The sequence below is a fragment of the Centrocercus urophasianus genome, unplaced genomic scaffold (genome assembly GCF_019232065.1).
Source record: "Centrocercus urophasianus isolate 14NV4802_14NV808 unplaced genomic scaffold, USGS_Curo_1.0 seq_27, whole genome shotgun sequence".
Lineage (NCBI taxonomy): Eukaryota > Metazoa > Chordata > Aves > Galliformes > Phasianidae > Centrocercus > Centrocercus urophasianus.
This window is the reverse complement of record NW_024884833.1, coordinates 423,022-448,281: the sequence shown is the minus strand read 5'-3', so window position 1 is coordinate 448,281 and position 25,260 is coordinate 423,022. Positions and strand designations below refer to the sequence as shown.

General features: G+C 39.0%; 1 protein-coding gene across 1 annotated transcript in view; it reads left to right on the top strand.

Annotated features, from left to right (window-relative positions):
* The window catches only part of KIAA2026 (KIAA2026 ortholog), a 60,589-nt gene extending 35,656 nt beyond the window's left edge, over positions 1 to 24,933 (top strand). The window contains exons 6-8 of the mRNA XM_042826745.1: positions 13,183 to 13,298; positions 16,677 to 16,864; positions 20,723 to 24,933. Coding sequence (XP_042682679.1) covers positions 13,183 to 13,298; positions 16,677 to 16,864; positions 20,723 to 24,360 — 3,942 coding nt within the window. The 3' untranslated portion in view covers positions 24,361 to 24,933. The remainder of the gene's footprint in view (positions 1 to 13,182; positions 13,299 to 16,676; positions 16,865 to 20,722) is intronic.
* The last annotated feature ends 327 nt before the right edge of the window (positions 24,934 to 25,260 follow it).

Here is a 25,260-nt window from a genome sequence, read left to right as displayed (position 1 = left end):
CCTAATAAATTTCAGGATGGAGAGAAGAAACTAAGTTAAGCTGATTTATTATTTATTTGACTTTCTTGATGGAAAAAAGTAAGCTGAAGATGCAGAAGGAGGACTTACTTGACTTGAATCAAATGGAAGAAGTATAAGTACTGAGCATCATCTAGTAAAACGATGGAGGATTGCTTTACAAAGAGTGTGTAAGATACAGTGTCTTACAGCTTTGGTGCTTTGCTGCTTGTCATAAGTAATGTGTTCTGTTACATCTGTTGTGTGAGGAGCACTATAAGGGAAACAAAGGGAAAATGGCATATTAGAACTTGAGAGAATACTTCAGGAGTTGCCCTGTGGAAAGGTTCCATCTCTTACATAATTGGTAGAGCTTTTCCAAGGGCATCTCCTGAAGTCTAGGCAAAGGATCTGCCCACACTGTATTCTGAAATGATATGATATGTCATTGCAATTGTAAAGAATTTGTTTTGAGTAGTGAAGATCTAAGTTTTTAGTCTACCTTTACAGGAAAGTACACAATACTGGATCTCACTTTTCCATTTCCTTATTCTTATGATTCTCTTAGAATGTCTTAAAGTTTTCATCAGGTCAAATGTAGCATGCAGTGTGGAGGCGTGTCACAAATGAGTGCCAGCACTGAAATAGTAGAGCTTTTTGTCTCTGCCTCTGTTTAGTAGCCTTGCTCACTGCTAAAATGCAATTATATTTTGGGTCACTAGTGCATCTATTACACTCAGTTATCATTGAGTGCTAGGTTTCATTGGGATAGTATCTTAGATGATGGCTTTTAAACTCATGCCACTGCTTGGCATGGTGGAGCACAACAAGTTTTTTAACCGGGGAGTTACAGTCAGTCAGACCTTGTTCAATTGTCTTAAAACTGTTGATGTAAGCTAAATTTCTGGTAGTTTTAATTTTGCTGCGTAGAAAATGTTTTATATTTAAAGGAAATCTAAAATTGTACCCTAGTGCTTTTTATTTCCCCTGAGGTGTGCTAATTTGTTAAGAAGCCATTTGTCAATTGCTGTGTTTTTTATTTGGTTTTGTTTGTTTCCTGTAGTTTATCCGAAAAGTTAGGAAATAAGGAACTGTTTTAAATGAGGAACTTGCATTTTTAAAAAATTAGAAAGCGTTATTTATTTCTGTGGGCTTTGTGTGTGTGCATGCTGGTGTAAATGCCACATATTTTTAAAAATTCATCTTGCTGTGCTTTTTCTGTGTTACATTTGATAATTAACATCCTTTCATTTTAAAGCAGTGTGAATAAAAAGTAGCATAAAAGTTGAATGGATAGGGAAATAAATTACAAGAGAAAAATCAGATTCAAATAAAAACTTTCTGCTATGTTGCTAATACTGTGGTGGTTAAGATGCAGTGGAAGTTACCACTAGTCGGTAGACAGCCATAACTGAAGTAGAGTGTGCTGGCTAGAGACATTTCCCTTGAGATTGTACACTGTTTTTACCTTGTGTTTGCTGAAAATTTGGACTGTACATATAAACACAACAGTTTATTTGAATTTAGACATTTAGACAATTAGGCATTTAGACATGTACTATACCTAGCAAATGAATTAAGAAATGCAAAACAGCACTTTCTGTTCTGATAAGTACACAAGATAACTATTGTTTATCCTTTTTTTTTTTTTTTTAGTATATTTTCTGATTTGTCAGGTAAAATCAGATGAAGGTGTGAATGGAAATTTCTTTGCTGCCATTCAGATAATTCAAATAATAATTTCTTTAGACATCTGGAGTCACTGGAGTTTGCTTGTGTGAAAATGTTAAGATGCTCTGTAAATCAGTTCTGTGTATTTAACTGTTTTATATTACAGCATGATTTAAATAATCTTTATGGTTTCTTGCTGTTGTTTAATATGAAACTGTGACAAGATTATAGATGCTTGTATCAAGTAGTGAACTTTTTTTTTTTTTTCAGATGTTATTTTGAACCTAACTTTATGGTTAACATGTTTGTAGTAAAATGAACAGGGCTGTGACAATGTTAGTCAATTCTAGACACTGCTCTGTGTTTATGTTAGAACACAGATCACCTGGAGGAAGCATAAACACTTACAGATTCTGTGTTTCCTGAAATGCAAAACTGTATTTTAGTAGCGCCATTGGATTTGAATCATTACTTGCAAGCCTGATGGTAAGTGTCTTTTGAGGGTGAAGAGAGGCTGGAGCCGAGGATTCCCATGGTTAAGTACATAAAGTTAAAATGATAAAAGGCAGGGTTTTCCAGAGTAGAAGGCACCAGACTGTCCCTGCAGGAGACATCAGACAAAGGTGAGAGGAAGGATGGAGAGTCAAGTTCACGATTAACTAGGGTTTGTAGCAAAAAGACTGAAAGTTGTATTATTTTGCAGAGGTGTGTAACAAGCTTGTGTTCTTGACTTCGTAGTAAAAACAAGATAAAAACCTCCTTTATAAAGGTTTAGGGTTTTTTTTTTTTCTGATGTTGTTCGTCAGGGTTTCAGTTAGGCAGCTGTAGTGCCCATCACAGATGAACATCTTTATCTGTACTTTCAAACAGTGAGTATCTTCTAAGTAGATGAGTCTTGGAAGTGCAGAATGCACACTTAGGCTCCATGCAGCCCTTAAATCCATACCAGCTATGGAAATCTGTATTTGGGAGTGCATCTGAAGATTCAAAAACCCACTCATTCAGATCAGAAGTTTTTAGAACTTCAGACATGAAATAGTTTGTGAGATCACAGAGGAATCTCACAGGAATACGTTGGGCCAGGGTAGAACAGTATATTCTCTGTCTGCTGTTGGTTTGCTTTTTTTGAAATTTGAAACAGGCTGTTGTTAAATTTGCTCATAGGAAACGCAAGTATCCAAAGTAAGGGAAGAGTATTTTCTTTTTTCACTGATTTGCATCATATTACTTTAAAAATACGATGGCAAAAATAATGCAAATTGGCTAATTTACTAAATGAGTTTTTAAAACTTTCTCTCTGTGTAAAAAAATTGGAAATACTACCGTCTGTTGGTGGTAGAGGCACTGTGTTACTATAAGGTTGCGCAGGGATTTTACTGGGTTAAATTTTCTCCAGTTTTTAGCTTGATTTAGGCTTCTTTTCCATATTCTTTTCCCTTCTCATTCCTTCCTTCTTATTCCTTCCCCAGTGAAATACGAGGGCTGCTCCAAAAGTAATACTCCTATTTTATTATATTGTCCCACAATATCAGAGGCAGATGTTGGTGGTACAGCAGTAGAGCTTGCACCTTTCCTCCAGTATTCCATTACGTGTTGTTGCCCTGTGATGGATGTCAGCAGAGGGGCACTCTGACAAAATGGCGTCTGGCATGGATGCGCTTACAGAGCAAAGTTGTGGAATTGAATTTCTCTATGCATGGATATTCATTCATTCAGTACTCATTGATATTCATAGACACTTGCTGAATGCTTATGGAGATGAAGCAGTGGATGTGAGCGCAGTGAGGTAGTGTGTGGTGCATTTCAGCAATGGTGACAGCACAACTAGGTCACTTCCATTAGTGCAGATTTTTATGAGCACGACATGCAGCCTCCTGTTAATCACTGCCAAAGATGCATACCTATTGGTGTTGACTGTGTTGAAATCCAGTATTTTGTAGCTGAGAATTTGCTATATCAAATAATTTTATTGTACTGTGTTGTGGTTTCCATGGAAATAAACAGGAGGCATTATTTTTTGGAGCAACCTATGCATATACTGTACTTGAAAATTTTGAATGTAAGGAGCCTCTGCTATACTTGTTTGCATTATATTAGTTTATTAATGTACATGCAAATAAATAATATAGTATGAGAAATCTGTATTTGCTATTAGTTTAAACTTTAGATTAAGAGATCTTTGTTGCAAGTCTTTATGGAAATAACATAGTTTTAATAGACCTGCTTGTAGTCTTGCACCTCAAACAAACTGTTTTAATTTCAGCCTATGTTCTGTATTGCTATGCAGCTTCTATTGTAATGGATCTAATTCTCATTTTCCAGCCTTTCTCCTAAAAACTTGATTTGTGTTTTAATCACTTCCATAATAGTTTCTTATTACTTCTTTCTGATTTGCTTGCCTCTTTAAAGGACTCATAGGAGTCCAAAATGTTGAATTTGGAGTCTGAAATAAGATTTTTCAATTCACTTTTACATTCACACAGTTTTGCATATTTCTGAGGAGAAATTGAGATGTACAGTTTTTGAAAAACCAATTGGCTAATTAGTTGCACACTTTGAAGGAATATAACAAATTTTAGGCTTCAGATTTTTAAATTTTTCACAGAATTACTTCCCTGCTGTTTCTATCTTCTACATATCATTTCCACACTTTTGTCTTATTCTTCAGTTTTTCTTAGCTCCTTCAGTACCTCTTCAGCGCTACCTGTACTAAGTGTATTTTTTTTCACAATTGCTTTATCTTCACACAATTTTTTATGCCTTTCCTGGTATATAGATTAGTCTGCAAATAAATGTTTGCTAATATTCTTCACCTAGGCCACTTCTGTCACATATATTTCACAATTCTAGATGTGTAGATATGAATTCTGCCAAACATATGAGTAGGTAGTCATGCATTTAATGTGGAACATTTTCATTGTAGAGATACTGCCGTGTATTCAGAATATTTTGTAGTGCTTTGGATTTTGATCAACCAGAATATTTTGAAATATCAGGTAAGACCTGTCAGCACGCACGGGTAGTTAGAACAAAACAGCTGGCTTTAACATGGTCTGCTGAAGAATACTGAAATGTTTGTATATCTACAGTTAAGAAAGATGAAATTAATGATAAACAATATTTAATAGCTTAAAAGAAAAAGTGGCTTTTTTGTAAACAAGATGTTGTATGCATACAGTTTCCTGATGCATTATGGAAGTATAGGTTAGTATATATAAGCTGTCATACTTAAGAGTGAAATGTGATAGTTCAGTGGTGCTTAATTTCAGCATTCTGAGTTAGTTTGGAAAAAGCAGTGAAATCATGCTGGTAATGAATTTTAAATTAGGGAGATGATCAATGCAGTGATAATCTAGAAGTATTTTTGCCCAAATGACTAAATGTCTGTCTAATGAGCATTTCATAGAGTTGTTTGAGTTGGAAAGGACCCTTAAAAATCATCTATTCCAACTCCCCTCCAAATAAACGGGGACATAGTAATGAAGTAAATAATGAGATGAGGACATGCCAATTAGCAAGAATTATTATTTTTTCTTAGGATATTGTATGTTTATTTTCTCATTTATTTGCAATATTTGACTAGAGAGTCTGGGATACCATTCCAGGATATACTTTGGTTGGATTCCTGTAATGGAAGTACAAGCTGAAGTCTTACAAAATAGCAACAAAACATTTGCGTGCTGACGTAAGATGTTCACCAGTCTCTTTGTTGGTTATAGATAAATGCTCAAAGATATAATTGATAAAGGGGTGTCATGAATGATTTTGTTTTATGCTTTTCTGCCAGCCATTCTTCCTGACTGTTCCATCACAGTCTTCTAATAATGCCAGAGGCTAGCTGTTGGTAGATAAAATGCTCAGAAGGACTTGCCAAGGGTAAATACAAGTCTTTGACGTGAAGGAAGTTGAGCTTTAAAAAGTAACGCTTAAACTTTTTCAAAATGAAAACATACTGTATTACAGATGTGGTTGCATAGTGTGAGTGATCTCATTTATTCCTTTTTTTTCATCAAAGTTGTCACTGAAGTTCTGAAATACCACAATATGGCCTATAAACTGATTAAGAGGAGCATTCAGTATCAACCAATCTTTGAATTGAAGAAAGTTATTAATCTCTTTTCTTTAGGTATCTGATGTCCAAAGCAGCTGCAGATCAACTCCCTCTCCATGTGACATCACTAGAAAACGCTAGCCTGGTGATGTCACATATACCACAGAACCCCGCTGCAGAATGGAGCAGGCCTATTAAGGGTAAGGTAAGTTTTCTCCCTCCACCACCACCCCTTTTCAACAATATTGCATGGTTTTATAAGATTTCTAATTTTCTTAATTTTATATCCGCAGGATATAAAGTAAAGACTAAAGAAAATCTTATAAAACTGCATAATATTGTGGTTGTGTGTGTGTGTGTTTATTTAAACAACAACAACAACAACAACAACAAACAAAACAAAACAAAAAAACCTCCCCTATAAAGTTCAGTCCTTACCCCATATATCAGTATCCTGGCTCCAGTCTGCTTTGGGGTTCCATGATGAGTATGCCAGAATAGTGTATGTTGGGACATCACGGAGAGTGGAGTCAGCATTCCCTGGCTGCTCTGGATGTCAGAAACCTAATTTTAAAAGGTAAGTTTTCAGTTCAAAATGTGTTGAATGTCTCTGTGTGCATATATGGAAACATTCAGCACATTTCTTCAATTTTTTTTGTATTTGTGTTTTAAAATTTTAGTTGTAGAACGGGGTACGAGTTACATCTTGTCCTCTGTCTAGGCCATTGTTGTTTTGTACTCAATGCCATGCGTTGTATTTCTGGAGGAAAGTACACGGTTTTGCTCATGACTATTTGAAAGAAAATAGTAATTAGCAGTTCAGATTAATGTATAGAAGCAGTGCTATTGGGAATGTAAATTACAAGCCACACAAGAGCATAATTCTGCACGCATCCAAGTTAGCTACTGGATATTTCTGCTTAAATATTTGGCTTGAAATGTAGACTGTTCAAGCTTAATGAAACTTAAAATTAGTTCCAGTGCACTGTAGAGGAACAGTTTCTTCACACATATTAAAAGCAATATCTTCATTGACAGAGAACTTTTTCCAGCAAAGACTATCTTGGGTTGATGTGATTGAGTATTTTTATTTCATGTCTACTAATAAAGCCCTATTGGATTTCATAGACAAGTAAGGTAGTGCATCCAGATCTGCAGATCTGCATGCCAACCATTTATGAGAGAACTGAATTGTGAAGCTGTAATAGCTATTTAATGGTATAAAATCTTCTGTTCCACTACTTCACTCATTGTTGAATTTCATATGCAACTACATTTTTATGTCTTTGAGTAGAAAGTTCTTTGCTGTTCTGTGCTGGTAAGTACCTTTCGTACCCTGAGGTGTTGCATTCTATTTATTTGTTAATCTCATTACCACATCAGGTCATATTCAGAGGCTTTGTCTTTCATCTGAAGGAATCCACTAGAGAGGGACCACTGCAGGTCTCCCTGCCTTGAGAAAGCACTATTACTGTTTATGCAGCAGGTCAGCCAAGGCCTGATAAGCTGACATCTGAAAGCAAAATGAAATGGAAACTCAGCAGCTTTTCTGGGGCAAGCTGTTCTAACACTGTAGGTTTCTGATGAAAGTATGTCTTCTAAATTCCAACCTAAACCTTACCTAAGTTTCAGTTTATGGATGTTTTCCTGCACTTATGTCATTTAGTGTAACTGAGAAGAGTCTGCAACATACCTATTTGTAAAGGAAGGTTTATGTTCTGTAGAAGGTAAGCTGATATGTATTGCTGAAGTGAGAGTTAAGTTATAGCTTCATCAGTCATTGATTAGCTTTTTACCTGGAGAAACACTGGGATATGTGTTGTGGTTTAATCCAGTAGGAAGTGAAGCACCGCACAGCCCTTTGCTCCCTCCCTCCACACAAGTGGAGTAGGGGAGAGAATAAAGGTAGAGAGGAATGTAAAACATACGGGTTGAAATAAGGACAGTTCGACCAGAAAGAGAACAGAAAATAAAAGGATATGCAAAAAAAGTGATACACAGTGTGACTGTTCACCACCAAAGCACAGCCAGTCCATGGGTAATGGTGAGCTCCCCACAGTTTCATTCTGAGCACTGCCCTTACTGCTTCTGAGTAAAGGATATTATAATTTGTGTGTGTTGTGTGTATGCCAGAGATTTATTACAAACTACTAAACCGTAGTAAGAAAAGCGAGTAGTTAAGATACAGGAAAAAAATTAATTTTAAAAAAGTTATTGTGTTGGTACATAACTGCATTAAAAAGATTTGGAAGCATATGTGGAATTTCAGATTTAAGATTACACTTAACATTTGCTACAGTTTTCAGGAAAAGCCTATCCACAGCATTGTGTTTCTGTCTTTTTATTTTTCAAGTAAGGAGAAAAGCAGCCTATAGTAACAGCCTTTTTTGAAGTGATAATGAAGGCAGTAGCATTTTAAGACTCGTTTTTGACTAAGCCCTATGCTTGTGTCAGGCTATTCAATGCATGATACTGTTATCATTTCAAAGCTTTCTCAGTGATTCAGCTGGTATTTATCAGGCTCATAAATGCTCCCTTTTCTCTTCTTAAACCAAGATCTTACTCTCATTTAAAAATAAATTAGCTTCTCAGAAATTGACTATTTCCTGTGAACTCTGTAGTTGTTCTTAGTATAACTTCTTGTATAAGTTCTTATAAGTTCTTGTTATATACTGCGTTTTAATACGTACCATTCTTTGCTTTATTGGATGCAGGTACAGCATTTCCATACCTTGACAGTAGTGGCATCATTCATATTTTGCTTTGGCAAAAGTGTAAAAATTAATTCCTTTTAAAACTTCCTGTAAAATGTTTTTTATATATCACAGGAAAAATAAATCTGTGCACTAATTCTCTCATACGTTAGCAATTTATTATATTTACTTCTGGTATTAAGAAATTGTAGCAAATGCCTTTTGTAAGCTGCAGTATGCACAAGAACGGTTTTCTGTTGCAGTGCTCAGTGGCAAGTTTGATGCTGCACTGTGTTGTTTGTGCAAATCTGACTGGCCAGAAATTGAAGAAAGTGGAACGCAGTTTCCTAGCTTGTCTGTGGGCTCAGCACTAAGTGTTACGTTGTAATGTGGCATAATTTCGTACTTAAAACCTTTTGATTTTTTTTTTTTATTTTAATTGGAGAATGAAAGAAGAGCTGTTCATTTTGTAATGTAACATGTAAATTATTTCCCGTAAAAATAACTAAGATACCTGATCTCCAAAGCATTCAGCCTGATTGATTTTGCTGCACTTTGGAGAGATCAGCTGAAATTGATAGAAAGGAATTATTCCGTAGTCCTTAGAAATGTCATTATTGCAGACTGCTGAAAGGCAGTTAAGTTGACATTTATGTTGTCTTTCCTGCCATAGGTTTCTTTCTATGCTGGACCACAGGAAGCCATTAAAGATAAGAGTTCTATCAAAAGGGAAATATATGTATAAAAGAAATAACTTCCCAAGTGTTACTCCTTTTTCATGCTGAACCGTAATCTATTTACTGTCTTAACATTTTCTCAGACAAGTCAAGAGAGAAAATCCTCATTTGTGTAAAACGCACAAAATTTGTAGAGTGGCAGAAGAACTGACGAATACCACATCCCTTTTTATAGCTGCTTGTATGTCACAGAATCATAGAGTATCCCAATTTGGACAGGACTACCCAAAATTCAAATCATATTTCTGAGAGTGCTGTCCAGACACTTTCCGAACTCCTGAAGTCTTGGTGTTGTGATCTCTGCCATTCCTGGGCCATTCCTGACCACCCTCATGGTAAAAAAAAACTTGCCTAATACCTAACCTGACCCTTCCCTGTTGCATCTCCGTGCCATTCCCTCAGGTCCTGTCTCTTACCAGAGAGCAGAAGTCAATGGCTGCCCTTCCATTCCCCTTGTGAGTAGGCTGCCATGAGGCTTCCCTCAGTGTCTAATTGACTGAACTAACCTAGGGACATCAGCTGCTGCTTATATGTCTTCTCCTTCAGACATTCCACTATCCTTGTTGCCTGCACTAGTTTTATGACCTCATATTTTGGCACCCAAAACGGCATATAGTTCTTAAGTTGAGGCTGCAGCAGTGCAGAGTAGTGTTACATTCACTTGTCTTGACCAACTAGCAGTGCTGAGCCAAATGCATCCTAGGATATAGTTGGTCCTTTTGGCTTCCAGGGCGCATCGAGTCATGTTCATCTTGCCATCAGCTCAAATCCTCAGATCCCTTCCTGTGGGGTCGCTTTCCAGCCTTTTTTACCCTAGCCTTTGCTGGGATTGTCCCATCTCAAATGCAGGATCTACCTCTTGCTCCTGTTAAGTTTCACACAGTTGGTGATTGCCCATCTCTCTAAACTGTATTGTCAAGGGATTCAGCAGCTCCTTATTTAGTTTTGTCTGTAGACTAATGCAGTATACATTCAACTCCTGCATTCAGGTCGTTTATAAAAATGCACAGGAGAACTAGCCCTAAAACGGAGTCCTGTGGAACTCCACCAGTGACTGGCCATCAGCATGATGAAGTCCTCTTTAACCCTTTCAGCCTGACCCATCAGCCTGTTGCCCACCCACTGCATTACATATTTGTCTAACTGTATGCTGGACCTTTTATCTAGTACAGTATTGGAGAAAGAGTATCAAAAGTTTTTCTTAAATCAAAAAAGATTACATCAGCTGTCATCCCTTAGTCTGCTATGTGTGTAATCTTGTCATGAAAAGATATTAAGTTTGTTAAATAGAACTCTCCGTTCCACGAGCCTGTCTTGGCTATGACCAATAACTGCATTGTCTTTCAGGTGTTTTTCAGAAACTTCAGAATAATCTTCATAATTTTAACAGACACTGAAGTGAGACTGACAAACCTGCAGTTACCAGGGTCTTCTTTGTAATTCTACTTGAAAACTGTGACATTTGTCAGCTTCCAGTTTACTGGGACTTCTCTTACTGGGACTTCTCCAGATTGCCAAGATCATTGACAGGTGATTGAGGTCTTGTGGTGACATCGGCCAGCAATTTGAGGATCCTGGGATGAATTCCATTGTTCTCCATAGACTTGTGTATATATATGGTCAGAGCAGAAATTTCCAACAAATGCAGGGTTGACTGGGAGTTTATCATTACTGCAGTAATCTTCCTCTACCTAGAGCCCATCATCCGTGCCGAAGGCAGAGGTGAAAAATACATTAATTGTCCCTGCTTTATCTGTGTCCTTATTTATGAGATGACCATCCTCATCGTGTAATAGACTGATGTTACGTCTGGTCCTCCAGTCCTTTTTTTTGCTTACATATTTTAAATACCCTTTTTGTTTTGTCTTATAGTACCAGCCAATTTCAGCTCTCAGTGATGTTTGACTGCATTGATTTTTTCCATGCAGTGGCAAACAGCAGCTCTGTAGCTCACCTTATCACCTGATGTTACTTCCAGTGTCCATACATTTTCCTTTCCTGTCAGAGCTTGAGAAGAAAATTCCTGCTGAGTCAATCCAGACATTTATCTTACTTTAAATGACTTCTGATATTTGGAATTACCTCCTGCCCTCTTAGAAGATGGTTGTTAAAAAGCAATCAGCACCGTTAAATCCCTGTACCTTCAGAAGCGTATGTCCAGAGGACCTGGTTAACTAGTTCTTTAAGCAACCGTAGCCTACTCTCTCCATATCCAGCACCGAAATTTTGCTGGAAAAATTCAGTCCTTTGTGTAATGAAGCTAGAGAATTATTGGGAAAAATTCTTAGGGAAGAGTATGGATTTAATACTGTTTAGAAAGGTGTTTGGCACTATTAAAATACTGTGTTTTCTTCTCTTGCATTTTCCCTATTTAAGTGAATTACAACAGAAAATAGAATCATAGAATGTCACAGAATCATAAAACAGAAAAAGTCCCAAGCTGGAAGGGACCTTGTGGATGATAGAATCATGTGTTGGTCACTCTGAAAGTAATGCCTTCTGTTTATTTCCATGGAAGCTACAACAGATAACAAAGAGCACAGTAACACTGTTTGAAAGAGAAAACTTTCAGCTATGAAACAGTCAAAACAGAGTCACCACTATTAGCAAAGTGTTTTTACCAGTGATAAATAAAAGCCTTCATGCCACAGTTGTAAAAATCTGCACGGCCATCTGGAACATGGCTTGTCTTTAACATTGCTGTCACTACTGCTGAAATGGACCATCCACCACCTCACTGTACTCACATCTACTGTTTGATCTCCACAAACATTCTCAGCAAATGTCAATGAATGTCAGTGGGTGGAATTTTTTCTGCGTGGAGGAACTGGATTCCACACCTCAGCTTCATACGCACTTCCATGTCAGACGTCATTTTGTCAGACTCTGTCCCTCTGCTGCATGAGTTGCACAGCAACAAAATGTAATGGAATATTGGTGGGATCATTCAACCTCTACTGCCATATCACCATCTGCCTCTAGTGTGGTGGGCCAACAAAGCCAAACAGGAGACATTAATTTTGGAACAGCTCTCATAGGGTGGCTTGGGTTGGAAGAATCCCGCAGGAGTCATCAAGTCAACTCCTGGCTTCACATGGGACTACAGGACTACCTGAAATGAGGCCATATTTCTTGCTGTCCAAATATTTCTTGAACTCCAGCAGCATGAGGCTGTGACCACTGCCATGGGCAGCTTGATCCATGCCCACCATTCTCTGGTGGACAACCTCCCACCTGACCCACCCCTCTCAGCTCTGTGCCATTCGCTGGGGTCCAGTCACTGTCAGAGAGCAGAACTCAGCACTGCCCCTCTGCTCCCCTCATGAGGAGCTATAGCTGCCACGAGGCCTCCTGTCAGCCTCCTCTGCTTTTGGCTGAACAAACCCAGGGTCCTCAGCTGATCCCCCTGCGTCTTGCAAAAATATATTTTTCCCTGAATATGTTTCATCCTCATTCAGCCTTTCCAGACTGATCAAACATGAAGATGGAAGATGGAAGATCATAAGAATACTGAATGAAATACAAAAATATAATGCAGAAACTGTTTTCTCCCTGAGAACTATAGTAAATTATTTTTGCAAGTAAAAATATAAATGATATCGTTTAAGTTAAATGAATTTATTGTAAGCTTTACTGTATAAATTTAATAATTGAAAATGTAGTTATATGGTTGGCGTCCCTGACTGGAGTGGACAACTATACATGTCAGTTACTAACATAAGTAATTTTAAATACATAGTGTGTTTGTAGGGTTCTGTTTCAATTTTAATTTTAGCTGTAAAAAAATGAACATTGTTATTATATTACCTTTTTAAGTAGGATGTTGTCTCTCTGTAATACAGAAAATACAGAAATACTCTTTTGTCTTACGTACACTAAGGGTAGAAAAAGCTGTGGAACTTATTAATGTTTTTTTTCAGGTCACTTTCTTTCAATACTGCATTAACATGTACCAGGATTATTGTAGGACTGATGCACAATAACAAGATTCAGATTTAATGCAATGATAAATAGATTATATTTATGTTTGCAGGGAAGATGGTACCACCGAAAACAAGCAGTAAAGGAATTGCATGGTACGTTGATACGACTGCTTAATGAACTGTTGCCATGGGAACCAAAGCTAATGAAAGCATTTCAGAGGAACAGGTAATCAGCTACTCTTTTTTTTTGTTAACAATGGTGCATGTAATAAAAACAGGACAAAATTCAGCTTTTGAAAATAATATTAGTTGACCTCTCAAAGAAACTGAAGAGAAAACAGGGAGGCATAGTCAGTGCTTTGGTTCAAAGGTTTTTTTGTATTCCAGATCTAGTGTCTCTTAAGCAAAATTAAAGTTAACCCCAAATATTTTTTTCTCTAAAATGTTCTAAAATCCTTAATCATGCATAACTTGGTAGTTATAACACTATAAAGTAGGACTTGTATTGCTGTTTATTTGATACATCAATGAATGAGGACTTACTGTGGCACTTTGTGTCTGACTACATACTGTCTTAACCTATCTAAATGAGTTGCTGATGAATTCTCTGCAAAGCAATTCAAAGCAATTATTAAAACATCTTTATAGAGCTGCAAGTTTAGAATTCATCTAGAATGAGATATAACTGAGAAATATCAGACAAGTAAGGAAAAGTGTTAGCAGCAGTTAAGATAGATGTGTAGCATCTAAATTCTAAGCCCTGGGGAGACTTGGTAGTGATTTTATATGGTCATTTTATCTTGAATTGTGGTGCCACTGTTGTCTGTTAGGTGTATAGTTGTTGCTAAAATGACATATCTGTTTTATCACGTAGGCACTGAAAGAGTAGAGAATGATTTAGAAGCGTGTGTCAAATGATAGGGAAAGTTGGGCTGCTGCTAATATGTTAAATGTGAAGGAAACAACTTAAATAGTTACATGGTGCAGAACTAATTCTGAAAATGTAATAGGTATTACATTAGAAAAAAACCAAAGCAACACAGAGACAGTAAGAGTTGGTTCTTTAGTAGCTCAGTTCATGGGCATCACACATGAACAAAGATCCTTATTTGAAATCTAGGATGTTGTTATACATTTTACTTTATATAATAGTCCAAAGTGCAAGTTTTGCTCTTTCCTATTCTTTTTGAGTTTCTATTCATTTTTCTTAGCTGTTCTTTTCTGCTTGTGTGTAACAATTCAGACTCCTTCAGAAATGTGTCAGGTGTATTATTAAAAGAATTCCATTTTCCAGAGTACGGGCTCTCTTTTATTCCCTCATGCAAATTATCCTTCAGGTAAATTCTATTATGGAATAGGTTTTGTTTATCAACTGTGGTGCTCAAGTGAGCGGCCACATAATGTGGAAGCAGAACTATCATTTGTAAGGTGTATTCATAGGAGTACTGTATATGAGTAGGTCTGACCAGTTTTTATAAGTGATCTGGATGGCTGAAGTCTAGCATATGTATGTGCTGGTAGCTAAGGAAACATGCATTTCATGTAGAGAATTGTTTCTCAAATGAACTTGACTCATCTTCCTCAATGTGGTTTAGGCTGAAACCCAAATTTCTTCATCTAGCCTAGTCATTTCTGAGACAGAACTATTTGGACGGAGACATAGCGTACTTTTGAAAAGCTTGAAAAACAATCTTTACAAATTGTGAGCAGAGAGAGATGGATAGGGGAAGGCTAATTCAGTGTCCTGTTTCATTATGCAGCTGCTAGGCAACAGTGTAGTACAAATGACAAGTGGTGAAAAAAGGTATCCTGAAAGAGAGAACTCAACTGAATAAAGGTTGCTTATGCTAGTATAAGCAGCAGCACCATTACAACTGTAGCTGCAGTTGCATTGTGTCATCCAGTTAACTCTACTAATTACATGACAGTCTTGGCCTTCTTGGTTGCTGAGGGCTGTGCAGAACTTCTTCCATCACTGCAAGACCTCCATGTGGATTAAAAGTTCGGAGTTCTACCTCTTCTTCTTTGTAGTCTTGAAATAGTAGAAGTACTCTTTATGACTGAAATCCATTTTTAAATTTTAATACAATAGTTGTTAACTTGGATCATTCTGTAGTTCCCTAGTGTACTTCTGCATCTAGACTTAAAGTTTGAAGTCCTAATGACAGAGCTGATGAAGTATCTCACCCTCACTACATCTTACTTAATCTTCAAGGTTGTCTTATCAGTGAGAGTGTGAAAGCTGCGATATGCTAATAGGTCTTTCTAGGTCATATTACATGCCATGGGCCCAGAACCCCAATTTCAATTCATTCTGCAGCCTTTAACCTCTACCATAGGAATGCTAGTTTCCTGCTCAACTACAGCAGTGCCCCTGCTTGGCCATGGGTCTTGCTGATCTGGCCTGACTTCAGCCTGACCTCAGACCTGCATCATCAACTTGGGCCTGCTCAACAATCACAGGACTAAGTAGCCATCACTGGATCCAGTCCTGACCAAAAAACAGTGAATTGACTTCCCAGCTTAACCTCAGACCCACCTCATCACCAGGAACTTATCTGTAGGTTTGAGCTCTTGATTGAAACCAACTACCATCTCCAGGACTGTCTTGTACTCTCACTTAGACGTAGTGGGATGATGTTTTGACTTGTGAGTTTTCTGCTCTATCAGCTGTAATACTCTGTTTAGCTCTTCCTCCCAACCCCCACCTCTTAGGGAGCAGCTAGACATTGCTGCACTCAATGCAAAGAATTGCAATTTTAACCCGTAAAATGGGTAAAATTAAGATCTTAATATCACAGAGACTGACTTTAGGTGCAAACAGGAGTCTAGATTCTCTTCCACACAGAATACTAATTGCTATCATCTCTTTATTCTTTTGCTGATTAATCCTCCTGGATATTGTGTTGGTTACCACCAGCTGAATCATGCAGTTCACTGTATTTGTACGCTAAAATATCCCTAGATCTCATCTAAACAATGGCGTAGAAGAAGGGACAATGGAAATACGCAGCAGTTTAGGAGTATCAAGATAAGTGTGCTATAAAGTGGATGTGTTTCTGAAGAGTGTTCAAGTGAGTAAAGCAGCTATGTAATTCCATCATATGTACATTCTTAGCGGAGTGTGAGCCTGTGAAAATGACAGTGGCAGCTGTTCAGTTGACCCAGAAAATAAAAGGTTGTCTTAAAGGAGCAAGTTACATTATGGTCCCATAGCCGAGCCAAAAGCATGATGCTTTCAAGAAAACAAGGTTTACCTAATTTGTCTAGTTGAAGCTGTTTTCAGAGGCAAGATTAGTCTTGTTGCATTTAATACTCAATATTCTTGTCACAGTGCAAGATGAATTAAGAAACAGAAAATAAATGCAGTTTAACAGTGATGGTCATATTTGACTCAGTCTTTTTTGCTTATTGTTTAAGGATTTAATGGCATACAATTCAATTTTGGCAAGGAAAGGGATGTTACTGTCACTTCACATTTTCTGGGTTTTAGAGACTTGCAGAGCTACCCTGAAAATTTCTTCTTCTGTGGCAGCAAATGCAATTAAGAGAATTTTAAAAGAGAGTAATATTTTTTTGTAAAGTTAGTTTTGTTACTTTCAAGGTCTAGATTGAAGAAGGACTACGATGAATTTAAAAGACATCCAGACCATGATAAATTTACCAGAGAATTGTGGAGTAATGATGAAAGTGAGGTTGATGCTGGCAAAGATTGTTTTGCAATAGTAAGCAGTAAATCTTCAGAGTCTGCAGAATATGTGGAAATTCCCAGAAAAGATCACCCAGACAATGGTAAGCATTTACTGGAATTTGATAGCCTGAACTTGATCCAGGAGCTGAATGAAATTGACTAAGGAGCTGAATTTTTCCATCTGGGCTTACATTATATTTTTTCCCTTAGCTACCATTGTGATAATACTGAAATATATTTTGATTTATGTCTGACAGGTGTGAAATAGGAGGGTGCAGACATGATCGAGATGAAAATTTTGATTCGTGGAAAGTTACTATTTTATTGTTTAACTATTTATGTGATCACGTAATGTATCTGTTCAAAATTTACCTTTATGGTGGGATGACTCCAGCAGCCCACCCAGCCACTCTCTCACTCCCTGTTCTCAGTAAGACAGGGTAGAAGATAAGATGGGAGATCTTATGGATCAAACTAGAGAGAAGAATAGACTAAACATGTAGAAGATCAACTGATTTCCAGTTGGAGAAGGATGGTCAGAAACAAAGATAAAACCTTGACCATGTCCATCCCTAACTGAGCTTTTTTAATTCCCAGATACTCCTTCCCTGCACTGAGTGGCACAATGATGATGGAGAATGGCGGTTACAGTCAGTTCATAGTAGTTTGTCTTTCCTTGCTCCACCTTTATTCAGCTCTAGTACAGGTTGTTCTCATGGGCTGCAGCTCATTGAATTGCAGGATGGTCTGGGATTGAAGAGACTTACAAGCCCACGCAGTTCCAGCCCCAGTGCCTTGGCCAGGGTTGTCATCCACTAGATCAAGTTGCTTTAAGTCCCATCCAAACTGTCCTTGAAAACCTCCAGAGATGGACACCCACAACTTCTCTGGTTTACCAGGTCCTGGTACCTCACCACCCTCTCAGTAAAAAATTTCTTCCTAACATCTAACCTAAATCTTTCCTCTTACAGTATAAAACCATTCCACCTTGTCCTGTCAGTATCAGACTTTATAAGAAGTTGGTCACCCTCCTATTTCATAAGCACCCTTAAGTACTGGAAGGCTGCAGTGAAGTCTCCCCAAGTCTCCTCCAGCCCGACTCCTCAATCTCTCTTCATAAGAGAGATGCTTCAACCTTTAGATCACCTTCATGGCCCTCCTCTGGACCAACAGCTGTGGGCCCAGGCTTGGATGTGGTACTCTGAGTGGGACCTCACCAGAGCAGAACAGAATGGAACAATCACCTCTTTCACCCTGCTGACTACTCCTTTTTTAATGCAGCCTAGGATACAGTTGGCCTTCTAGGCAACAAGTGAGCACCACTGGCTCATGTCAAGCTTTTCATCCACCAGAACTTCCAAGGTCTTCTCTGCAGGGCTGTCGTCAAGGAGTTTTTTTCCCAGTCTTCAGTCATGTCTTGGATTGCCCCAACCTGAGGTCCACAACACCTTGCATTTGGCCATGTTGAACCTCGTTAGGTTCGCTTTTCAAATTTGTCCAGGTCCCACTGGATAGCATCTCCTCCTATTGTATCAACTGCTCCACTCAGTCTCATCAGCAAACACGACTGAGGGTGCACTCAATTCCACTGTCAAGGTCATTAATACAGAATGGATACACCCCTTGTCACCAGCCTGGAAGTAGAACTGTTGACCACAACCCTCTGGCTATGACCATCCAATTTCTTATCCACTGAAACTCCATCTTCCAAATCCATATCTTTCCAATTTAGAGATGAGAAGTTCTTCAAGAGCTGTTACAGTATGAGTCCACAGGTTACTATCTTTCGGAATAAGAATGTTCCAAAATCAGTCTTACTCTTCATGGGTCCCAAAACGTATGAGGAGCCTAATCCAGTGTGAGCACTCCATGGGCTGCTATTTCCTTCAGGCCATCTGAACCTGCTGCAGTGTGGAATCTTCCATGGACTGCATAGTCCCAGCTGTATTTGGCACAGGGGCAGCTCTTACCTGTTCTCTATGAGGCCAGTCCTGCAGCTTCCCCACTACCAAAACCTTATTATGTGAAACTAGTACATCACTGAACTGAAAACAACAGTCATCACCTCAGAGACTGCTCTTCATAGTTGTCGTGGCAAATGCTCATTTGGTTGTTAGGAGCACATCTGCCTCCTCCAGCAACCCAACCCAGGAGTCACTTGTGTTGGGCCACTGAAGCCAGTCCAGTTCACCCAGGGACTCCTGGTCTCTGGTCAGGCTGAGAGGTGCAACTACTAGTGTCCTGTTTGCAAGTTGAACCAGTGGCAAACTTGAGCATGCATCCCAGAGAGAGAGATGACTATGCACACAACAGTGACATAGCTGGTCATGCAGACTGCCACAGACAAGATGCAACTTTGTTAGGGACTCAGAACATAAGCAGACATCTGCTTTTTAGTTGGTAGATGCTTACTGATGAAAACACATACATGATATGCTCTAGGTTACCAAATACACGTTTGCCGATTCCCTCAGTGCTGGCGTATCCCCCTCTGTCCACCTGCCTGAATCCTGGGTCCCTTTAGTCACCTCATGCTTTCCCCCTGCTCTCTAACTGGTCCAGCTTGATACTTGCTGCAAACACTTAGCACTCATATACATTTGTTTTGCAGGTACTCTACACTTGTTAATTTCCCTGGATATACAGCACAAACCTTTCACCCACCTGATACCATAGACTGGACCTTAACCTCCTTCAGATCCAACCTGAAGTTTGCTGTGAATTAGCTGTGCATATCCCTGTGCACATCCCGTCTGGGGAAGATGAAGATGCTTGGGCCTTCTTTCACAGTGGCTGTTAGCAGGCACATGGGCTGTGATGTGTGGAGCAGTGTGGACCCCTAACTCACACCAGTTTCCTCAGTCATTGATTTTCAGGACGCACACACCATTCCCAGCCCACTGGCCACACTTGCTCCAGTATCTGACACTGCAGGCTTAAGATATGTACACCAACAGTCTGACTCCAGTAGTTAGCCTCAAATCCACTCACATTGGTATTCCCAGTAGCTGGCACTCTGGGACAAATTCTGCAGGATCCTCTCTAGATCCATATGTCTATGGCCCCTCCAGCTAGTTATGTTAGGAGCCCTGCTCCCCCAGTCAGTGGTGCCTACTGCCATGGTCTAAGATCTCATTCACAAATACATCTCACTGCTAGGTGTCAGTTGGTCCTTGCAGCATAGACACACACTGGTGGGAGTGAGATTATACAAAGAGATAGTTACGAAAGGATTTAACAAAAAAATCTAAGAAGGTAGGACTGTCTGTGGCGATCAGACACAGCACTCAGTCAAATGAGAGTACGGGCCACATTTTAGACATGCTGATCTATTCACTTTCCTGCCCACCCTCACATCCCCTACCTTGTTCCCTATCATTCTTATCAGCCCCCTCTCCAGAATGCTTCTTTCGTGGACTTGTCCAGCTCAATTTCCTCACTCCAGCGTTATGTTCGTGATTTTACCAGTCGCAGAGTCCAGACTGGTCCCTCTCAAAGTGGCACTTTCTTGAGAGCCCAGGGGATCAGTGAGATTGTTTCTGGTCATTGTCCCTTTGTTTTGTTTGGTCTGTGTATATTTTATTTCTGGTTTTCTAGTTTTCCCTACCTGTCCCAACTGACCAGGTCCCCAGTCGGATAACCTTCCTGGAAGAAACATTCTCACATTTTCACAGGCCTTCACCAATTAATACGAAGTTTAATTTTCCTCAGTTTCTCCTGTGCTGGTCAGGTTGTGTCTCTGTATGTTATTCTTTACAGCTTCCTCCTTTTCTTGTTATCCTCATTTTGCACTGGAAAAAATCCTTGACCAGATGCCTTTAAAGGAGCAGACAGTTATCCTGCCCCTATCCTTACTCTTAAACTAGCATTTTGCCTTCGGTTAAACACTATTAATTTGTTGTATAGAGATACCAGTTGCAAACTTGTAAAATGTGATTTCTGATTTAATATCCTTGCAGGTGAAATGAAACTATTAGAGATGAATTTACCTGCTGGGAAAAGTAAACTTCTGAAAAAAGAATCAACTTCTAAAGAAATACACAGGACACTGCTCAAATCTGTTAAACGGCAGTCCAAGCAAAACAGTTGTCTGGATCAAAACACTAATGAGCTTTCACCAAGAAAGAAAGCTAAGCTGAGCACTAGTGAGGATGCAGTACAGAGTTCAGAAAGTAGCCTACAGACAGACAGTTGTTCAACTGATCTGAAGCAACTTGAAGAATCATCTCCAGAATCATTGTCTTTGGCAGATCCTGCAACATCAGTATCAAGCTTTCTGAAAGGGACCAAACCCATTCAGGCCTTGCTTGCCAAGAATATTGGGAACAAAGTGACCTTAACAAATCAACTGTCACCTCCACCAGGTGTAAATGTATCTACTTCTGAAAAGCCAGTTTTATCACCTGTTGAATCATCACTGATAAAACCAGCATTGCCGTGTCAGACAGGTTCAAAGACTCCTTTACAGATGGTATACAAAATGCCAAATGGACACTGTGTACCAGTAGACCTTCACAACAGCTCCGTGAAAATTCAGATGCAACCTGTGGTTGACCCTAAAACTGGAGAAAAAGTCATGCAACAAATTCTTATCTTACCTAAGAATTTTCTTTTGCAGCAGAAAGAAGGAAAAGTCATGTCCAAGGATAGTAATTTGCTCCAGCAGAACTCTTCTGAGCTGCACTCTGCAACTTTGCCGGAATTAACAAATGTCAGCGTATCTTTAACATCTGTCCTGGTTACAACACCTGCAAATGTTACCTCTCACTCAACAAGTACAATTTTTAACAAGAGTATTAGCAACGTGTCACAAGGGACTGGTTCCACCAGCAGTACACAAACGTTGCCTGCTACCACAAGTAACTTGCTATCACCAACAGTGAAGGGGTGCCAAACTGAACATGTCCGGCGTGGGACTGAAGTTTCAACTGCCACATTCCCTTTGTATTTGTCTTCACCTAGTATTTCCTCAGCTGCTCAGTCTCTGATACCAGCAACAGCATTAAGTGCATCTACAAACACTGCTACTGCCTTTCATTGTCTTGCATCACAGCAAGCAACTGAATCCTTTGAAACTAGGCAAGAGTTGAAAACCGTGTGTATAAGAGAGTCACAATCTATTCTTGTCACAACACGAGGTGGAAACACGGGAATTGTTAAAGTACAGACAAACCCAGACCAAATTTCACCTACTAGTATATCTTCTAGTTCAGTTTTGACATATGCATCTCAATTTAAGGCTTTTTTGGTGCCAAAAACCACAGCATTATCAACTTCTACGCTTCCACCTGTAGCAGCAGCCACATCTAGTCTCCCACATTTTGGACAATCATGTATTTCTGGATTTGCCCCCTCAGCAGGTTCGTCTTTTAACACTCAATCTTTCCCAGCTGATTTTAACAAGGCAATGGATAAAAGTATCAAATTCACATTACAGCAGCCAACTATTGGGAGCACATTGGGTCAAGTAGGAGAGAACACCTGCCAGGTGTCCTGTCCTTCTTCATCCTGCATTTCGTCAGCTAGTAGCTCAATATCTGGAACTCCAAACAGTCCCATTAGAGTGACTAGCACTGGACAAAACAACACAGTTGTAACTGCAAATTCTTCTGTACAGCAGCAGTGTGATACTAAAACTAAAACAAATTCTGTTATTCGATCGGAGTCTAGTTCAGTAATAAATGGAGATTTTATCAGTGGTACTCCAGTACAGAAACTTACTTTAGTCACAAATCCACCTATTTTATCCCCCTGTGGTGCATCAGGAGTCAGTGTTATACCATCTCTAGCATCTACTGGTGTTAGTGCTCAGAAGTTAGTTTTCATTAACACACCAATTCCCAATGGACCTTCAGCCACTAGCCTTGTAGCAGAGTCTCTGAAACATAACCTTCCTTCTATAAGCAAAACCTTTGTTAGCACCACAGAGCAACCGCAATTGGTTCTGATCCCATCTACAAAGGGAGCACCAATAAGAATAAATTCATCACCAACCATTGCTCAGGTAAAAGATGTGAAAATCGGACTAAATATCGGTCAAACCATTGTAAATACTAAAGGTAATGCACAGCAGACTCCACCAGTTAATATATTGCACTCTGCGATTTCTAAAGGAGAAGACAAAAAAAACATAGGCTTGGCTTTATCGTTGACAAGTACTAGTAGTTTTGTTCCCGTGTGTTCAAGTTTTATGAGTCAGAGTGCTGTGTCAATTAATGAATCTCTGTGTATTGCAGCAAAGGCTAAGAATTCTTTTTCAGTTCCAACAGCAAATGCATGTCCAGAGTCTGTTTCAGTAGCACCAAGTGGGACTTCTGGGACACGGCCTACTGTCTTGAGTGGTGGAAGTGATCCCTCAAGAGTAAGGCCAGTTCTGGGTAATCGACTGTGTACAGCAACCATTGGGAATACTGTAGGTATATCAACTGTGAAAACAGGACATCTTGCTTCATCTGTGCTAATTTCAACAACTCAGCCAATGGTATCTTCTCAGAACTTAACATCTGCCTTGCAGTTTCCAGTCATTAGCTTGTCTGGATCTGTAGCCACCCCACGCAAAATGTTACATACAGTTCCTCAGTTGGCAGCAGTTCCAGCTCCTTCTCCGATACCAAAAAGCCAGCTGCCCACACTGATGCAGTTTCAGTCATCTGGAGTTACAGTTGCTGGGCCAAGTAATGCAGGTACTCAGAAACCTCAAAGTTTGTTGACCCCTGCCTCACCAAACACAGGCAAAGTCGTTAGTTTCCCAAGTTTTTCATCACTGCAATGCCAGCAGGTGCCTCCCAATCTAGAGAAACAAAATCCTGCCCACACTGTTGCTTCTACCGTTCAGATGTGTGCAGCTTCACCAGCTATAACAAGCAAGACAGGAGGTCAACTGAACGAACCTTGCATTCAACAGAAGATAGTCATCAACACTTGTATGCCTTTGGCACCTGGAACTCAGATAATGATTAATGGTACTTGCTTTGTTGTTCCACCACAAGGCCTTGGAGCTGGCAGCCATGTCCTTCTTCTCTCTTATAACACGAAACAGACTCCTCCTTTAAACATTAACCATGGCCCAGAGGCTCAAGGTGTACCAACGGTTAATCCAATAACCTCAAAAATCATTCTAGCACCAAGTAATTCACTAAGTTGGCAAACATCACAACGACTTTTGAAAAACTCTACAAAAATTGTCAACTCTTTTGGGTCTGCAGATGCACTACCCATTGTACATGCAACACCACAGATACTTAGCACTCCATCTAGCTCGTGTACTCCGCTACCTGCAGCAACTCTGTCTGTGTCTTCAGTGATAAAATCTCCTGCTAATGTTCCAACTACATCCTCTGTGGTTTCTGCTGTTCATCCTTCAAACTCTCATTTACCCAGCAACGCTTCAGTGTTTCAATTGGACACTTCTATCAAAAAACTGTTGGTCAGTCCAGAAGGAGCCATTCTGAATGCTATAAATACTCCAGCATCAAAAGTTTCTTCGCTGTCTTCATCACTGCCTCCTGTTGTTGTGTCCACAAGCAGAATTTCTACCGCTGCCTTCCCTATATCTCAGTCATCTTGCCTTGATAAGCCTGATAACGCTGCATCCTGAATTTAGAGCAAATGAGCCACTTTGAAATTGTGGCACATTCTTTTGACTCTGGAAGTTACAAGTGTTGAATGATTTCTTACATTGTTTGAAACAGTTGATTTGCTCAAAAGTACTTAAGATTACACTTTCCAGTTTACCTATGGGGATAAGAAATAAAAATATATTTAGTTTGTCGGAGAGTTGTTTAGTAAAAAGGTCAGAAATGACCAATGAGTTCATTAAACAGTTTTGAAAAATCTAGCTTTTTGCACATATTCCATCTTACAATATGGACTTTTTGGCAGTGTGTCTATGACAGTGTGTGTCTCCTTTTTATTTGTCAAATTTATTTTTGATTTGTTTCTGTAAAAAAAATATTTATGCATTGTTAAAATGCAGTCTATCGTATAGAACTGTAAATATTCATGAATTCCTAACAATCTGTACTAAACTATATGTACAAAGAACTATGCTGTCTTATTTATGTTTTGTTTACATAATGTATAGTTTTTTAAGTATTTTAGTAACTTTGGACCAGTGTACTGTTTAGCAACAATGCAAAAGAATCTGCATATAATAAATCAAGTTGCTGTACTCTGTGGTGTTGCGTGTAGTTTAAAAATACGTGTATCTGTTACGATGGCAGAATACGTATATATACACATCAGAATGCAGGGTTTTTTTAATACAGTCAAATGAAATTAGTATCTTCTGCTTCTCAACATGGCTTACATTTCACATGATATGCTCAGAGTTGGAGAGAGGACATTCTTATTGAATCCTTCTGACACAGAGAGGGGTAACCTCTGGTTAATTGCCTGACATCTTCTATGAAAGGGTAAGACTGGAAATGGTTTCCCAAACACCATTCTAAATCACACTGATTGCTGTTCAGGACTACCATATTTTGTCATAAAGCTT